The sequence below is a fragment of the Macrobrachium rosenbergii genome, chromosome 12 (genome assembly GCF_040412425.1).
Source record: "Macrobrachium rosenbergii isolate ZJJX-2024 chromosome 12, ASM4041242v1, whole genome shotgun sequence".
NCBI classification, from domain to species: domain Eukaryota; kingdom Metazoa; phylum Arthropoda; class Malacostraca; order Decapoda; family Palaemonidae; genus Macrobrachium; species Macrobrachium rosenbergii.
In genome coordinates, this window is record NC_089752.1 from 35598671 (window position 1) to 35604520 (window position 5850).

The following is a 5850-nucleotide window of genomic DNA, read 5'->3' on the forward strand; positions in this document are numbered from 1 at the left end:
TACAGTAGCCAATTGCAGACCAATTCCCTTCTCACTAAAATGTCTCGGGGATTTGGGAACAGAGAAATGTTTAGACACTTTGTTTCTAACTAATGATGTTTTCTGTATGGAAAGAGGAAAGGTCACTGTCTAGTGGTTTTCAGTTACAGAGAGAGAGAGAGAGAGAGAGAGATCCTTCTAAACAAAGTTTCCTTTCATCATAGGTGGAGGAGATCACACCCAAGCAAAACCAGAAGCTATCAATTATGTATATATATATATATATATATATATATATATATATATATATATATATATATATATATATATATATATATATATATATATATATATATATAGGTGACTTACTACTTGAAAAGAATCTTGACTTACTACTTGAAAAGAATCTTGAATGAAAGTCTACGCCTTGTCCAAAATCCCACGATAGTGGAAAATAACAGAGGAGACTGCATTAACGTGATGCAGCGGAAAAAAGTGAGCAAGTAAGGAATACGACATTCACGTCATCATGATGGTCTCTTCCGAAAATAAGTTTCTCCTCTAATGGGTGGAAAATCAATAAAAAAAACCAACTCGGTGCAAGGGTATGTTTTCTCCCTCTACCCTCCTTCGAAGACTCAACACAAACCGCCTCCATCTGCAGTTATCATTAAATACAAAAGTATTTTCAGTAGCAAACACCCAAGCACTTAACTTTCCCTCTAACTTCGACAAATAAAATTTTGTCAATATCGAATCAGACGAGAGGGAGCGCCGACCTACTAGCTAAGGAAGAGGTTTTATATATATATATATATATATATATATATATATATATATATATATATATATATATAATATATATATATATATATATATATATATATATATATATATATATATATATATGAAATTTTTATCACACCGTGATTTTTATGCAATCATGAAGCTACAATTGTCGTTTAGTATCCAATTCACACTACTTCGGGAATATCCCCGATGGGGAATTATCACCAAAGGGGATATACAGTATATATGGTATCTTTTCTCTCTGGCCGGCCTTTTTGACACATATGGCCTCTCTCTCTCTCTCTCTCTCTCTCTCTCTCTCTCTCTCTCTCTCTCTCTCTCTCTCTCTCTATATATATATATATATATATATATATATATATATATATATATATATATATATATATATATATATATATAATATATATATATATATATTAAGATCTCAACCTGGGAATCCTTACCATGAGCCAGTTATAAACTCAGAATGTGTTTACTTTACTTACCACAAGAAAATTTCTTAGTTGTGACTGCAGTTGATTCAGGTAAACATAATATACAAAGAAAACGTAATATACAAAGATCATACGATTTTATGTAATCACGGGCACACTGGAATTTACGTAACAATTCACTGACAAAAGGTGAGGCTGAGATGAGACACTGGCACTTGAAAATAAAGTTGGAAGTTAAATGAGAGAATTCAAATTATGTGACTGAATGAAAGAACCTTTGGAAACAGGGCACTTTACCTTCGGCGTAGAATGGCTTTGGAGGAGGACTTATGGGGCTTTCTGGTAATAAGACTGAGGCCTGGCAAGGTGGACATTGTGGAGGGACACGGCGCTCTGAGCGGGGGCGGGAGGCAAGGGAGAGGGCTGTGTCTCGACTGCATCCAGATGTCTCTGACCTCTCATTCCTAGGGTCGGTCCCTTTAAGACCTCAGCTCCAGAATTAGGATGCTTTCCTGTCCAGATGGGGCTAGCGTCGTTCCTCTATGCATGCACATCATTTTGATTCAGGGTCACCTTGTGGTCAATCAAGACTGCATGATTCTACGGGGCCCTCGCCTCTTTGTTAATCCGTATCTCCGGTTCCTCTGGCCAAGATTAATCTTCCCGTGGCTCCGCGTTCTGAAACAAAGGATCTTCCGGCAGTCACGTGTTTACAGAGAGAGAGAGAGAGAGAGAGAGAGAGAGAGAGAGAGAGAGAGAGAGAGAGAGAGAGAGTGCAGTTAAAGGATTTGGGGAGGGGCCAATATTTCCTGCTCTTTCTTGTCAGGTGGTGCTAAGTAAAGCACAGTATTTCTTATTAAAGATTCTATATTAAAACTTTGGAAGGTGGGTTGCTTGGGAAGATATAGCAACTGCCCACCTAAGTTTACATCTCGCACCTTCATTTGGTTGTGGATGTCTACCAATTCAAGCAATTTCTAGCTGACAATGCTGTATGTTACTCTACTTTTCTCTTTAATGACATTCATGTGTTTTCATTAAACTAAATTTCTCTGCTTCACAGGAGATGTTTGCAAATTTACTTGACAATGAATTTAATGTTTTACTTTAATCACACAGTAAAAGAAATGGTTTTAACATTAAATTACTGCACTTTCAAACATAAATTTGTTACAGAAGTATGAGTAAATTATTGGAATTATTAAAATACAATAAATCATAAGCTACTGTTATTCTAGAACAGGAACTGTTACAAATATGAGAAAGCTATCGTAAATATTAATATACAATAACTTTAAGTGATTTCCTTCTGGTAAATCTTGAAAATAATCATGCACTTAGCTTTTAGTAGTAATTTTTACACAGTCAAAGACATGCCGCTAGTTTGCCTTGATGAGGCATTACAATGAAGTATACATGGTCTTAAGTTAGGTGTTGCCATGTACTTGAGGCGACGGCACAGTGCCAGAAGTGGCACTAACAACACGGGTGCCTTGCGGCACGAAGCTAAGTACAATGAAGGACAGACAAGTGTGTAAAGTACATGGGCTTTTTGAGTCACGGACTCGGTATTTGAATTACGAGGAAAATAGATGACAGATGTAAGAATAAGTAAAAGTTATGATTAATGTACCAGAATTACATTCCTTAGCCTATGAGAGATGGCTAAGTTCATTCCTTAGCCCCAAAGGGCATTAAAAGGCAGTCAGAGGGTGCAACCCCGCTGGCAGGAGCATCTACCTAAGGCGATGGTAATGGCACTGTGCCAGGAGTGGCATTCATGCGGTCAAGGCCTGATGGCTCTGTTACATTCAGTTGAAAATGTACCATGCCTTTGTATGCATGAAAAGTTAGTCAAAGGACTTGTGGTATTTAAAGAATCTGGCAATTGCACTCTGTATTGGCAGAGTGGGAAGCAAAGTAATATGAAGAACCATTCATAAGGCTTTTACAAAAGGAATCATGAATGGGCAAGACTTGCTAAGAAAATATTAAAATAAGAGACTGGAAAGAAAAGAAAGAAAAATAATGAAAGTAATAAAAGGAAATAATACAAGAAGAAGTTAAATCACAAAGTTATAAGAATATACAGGGGGAAAGAACCTGGCATCCTCCTCTGGATAGAGGTGCCAAGAGAGTAGAGCTCAACGGCTCTCATTGGGCTACCTGGAGTTATCTGTGCCCGTGACCTTTCTTCTGTGGACCTCCTTGGTAGGGTAATTGGTGGAACCGAGTCTGAGGAAGACATAGAAGTGCCACCTGTTCTGGCTTATTTGACAGCTGAAGTAGGGACATTCGTTACAAGCTCAACTACCAGTCGTTGTCGTTCCTTGAGTTCATCGGCCATTTGAGACATGGTAGAATCCTTACCCATGGTCGTGTCTGCTGGGGACTGGGAAAGAAAGGAAGAGGTCATGGTGGACCTGAGAGGCTTGCAGATCACCATGGCAAGCTCAGGCACGGGTTGCGAGGCTGCACCTTTGGGTGAGCTCCCACTGTGGTCAGAGGAATCCCGAGGGGACCCGAGTAAACTGTGAATTGGCTCTCACACTGGCACTGGCAGTGATGCCAAGCCAGAGGGTGAGAGGCAACCCAGACTGGGGTACCTCGGAGGAAGATCTATGGCGTGCTCTGGGACTGACACTGAAACAGGCCCAGGCACAGGAACTAAATCGTGAATTTTTTCGATGTCCTCGATGGGCGGAACGTGGCACTGTCCAAGACACTCAGGTGGCACTGGCAGAAGTTCTGTGTCAAGTTTTGGATCTCTGAGAGGGAGAGTCAGGGTGTGCCTTGGCACTGGCACTGGGTCAGGGCCTGTCACTGGAATTTGATTTGGCAGGGGCTCGACGGTTAAGATGGTCAGAGCCTGGCACTGCTCAGGGCACTCAAGTGGCACTGGCAGCGGGTTTAAGGCAGGTCCTTGAGGCCTCTTGGTTTTTTATTTAGTTGTGGAGGGTTAGGACCCTTTATTTTTGTCAAGTATGAGGGGACCGGAGGTCCTGTCCCAGGAGGAGGTCATAGCCTCCAGGAAGGTAAGCAGCTACTGCAAGAGTACAGAGTTATGATCTTTGAGGTCTTGTGGCCCCTAGCTTGATGGTGGGGAGAATCACTGTCATTCGATTGATACCCTCCATTGTGATAAGGTTACGTCTGTCAATGGTGGCCCCATAGCGAACCTTATCATCCCTTATGAGGGAGATTTGTGCGCCAGTGTCATCGAATGCTGTGACCTGGTGGGCAGGGTAGTTAACTTGGGGAGGTGCCACAGCTATGGGACCTTCGGCTGGAGGGGGCCTAAGGTTTTAGGATTTGTAACTGCCAAAGCAATGGCGGGTGGATTCGGTTTACAAAGGCATTATGCCCATAGAGTGGAGTGCCCCTGAACCTTACAAGCTGTGCAATAATTCCTGCTGTAATCTTTGCTTGGCACTGTCTCGTTGGAGGGAGCAGGCTCTTTGTTGTTCATCCCAGGGCCAGACGTGGCTCGGTTTGGCGTGATCCCATTGGGGGACTTAGCAGGATTTTCTGGCTGATTCCTAGCCTTCAAGCAGCACTGTTCTGTGGGATGTCCAGCTCTCGTGCAGAATCCACATACAATGGGCTTCTATGAATGCCAGTTCTTGGGCAGTGGAATGCCGGAGGTGAAAGACGGAGGGCAGATCTTCTGCCCCAACGAGCTCGCAAGGGTGTGATGTGTGTCCCACGTGTCCGTGAAGTGACAGCACTCCACTAGGGCCATGGGAACCTTCTTGCAGACGTGGGTGGCGAGCACAGGAGAGGCATAGTACCAGAAATTCTCTATTTTAAATTGCTCGAGGATGTCCTCTGCAGAGGCAGCGCCAAGGGACTCTAACCATTTATTGAGGGTCCTATCTGATTGGTACACCCAGTCAGACCAGGTCTGACCTGCTTCTTTTATCTGGCTTCTCCAGCATTGTCTCCAACATTCGGGGATGATTTCATACACCTTGAAAATCACCTTCTGCACTTCCATCAGTTTTTCTTAATCATCCTAGGGGAGGATGTTGAAGGTAACTAGACCCTTTCCTCTGAGGTACTTTCCCATGAGTAAAGAAACTTCTGTGGGAGTGAGTGGAAACGCTCCAAGGAATCTTTCCACCAGATCAAGCCACACCTCGGGCTTGGCTTCGGACCATCTGGGCACGAAGGTATGAGCCTGGGCGAATGCGGACGAGCCAGGAGCTGGAGTGGAGCTGGTAGTGCCAATCTGGGTCATCTGGAGCTCATGGGCCCACTGCTTTTCCTCCCACTCAATCCTATCCTTTCTTTCTTGTTCTTCCCTTGCCAGTTTATCCTGTCTTTCTTGTTCTTCCCTCTTATCCTTTCTTTCTTGTTCCTCATTTGCAGGTTTATTCTTTTTTTTCGTGATCTTCCCTTTTCCTTTTCTTCCTTGTTCTTCTCTGTTATCCTTTCTCTCTTGTTTTAACTCCAGCGATACGAAAATTGCTGGGTAACCCACGTGGGTCCTAACATGTGCCTAACTAAAAATCCGAGATGACAAATTGTCTGGATAACACAGGGATTAAATACTCGCACTGTTTCCTTTTACAACACTTCGTAATTCATTTTTCACTTTTCCTAGCTTGCCTATGTGAAAGTCATG

The 5850-nt window shown here is 42.7% G+C and overlaps 1 protein-coding gene across 1 annotated transcript; it reads right to left on the bottom strand.

The window, feature by feature from the left end:
- Positions 1 to 3768: 3768 nt before the first annotated feature.
- LOC136843992 (selenoprotein V-like) lies at positions 3769 to 5463 on the bottom strand. The gene is made up of 2 exons (XM_067113008.1): positions 5362 to 5463; positions 3769 to 4155 (listed from the first exon to the last, which is right to left on the bottom strand). Exons 1-2 carry the CDS (start codon positions 5461 to 5463, stop codon positions 3769 to 3771), a joined length of 489 nt encoding a protein of 162 aa, XP_066969109.1.
- Between the last annotated feature and the right edge of the window lie 387 nt (positions 5464 to 5850).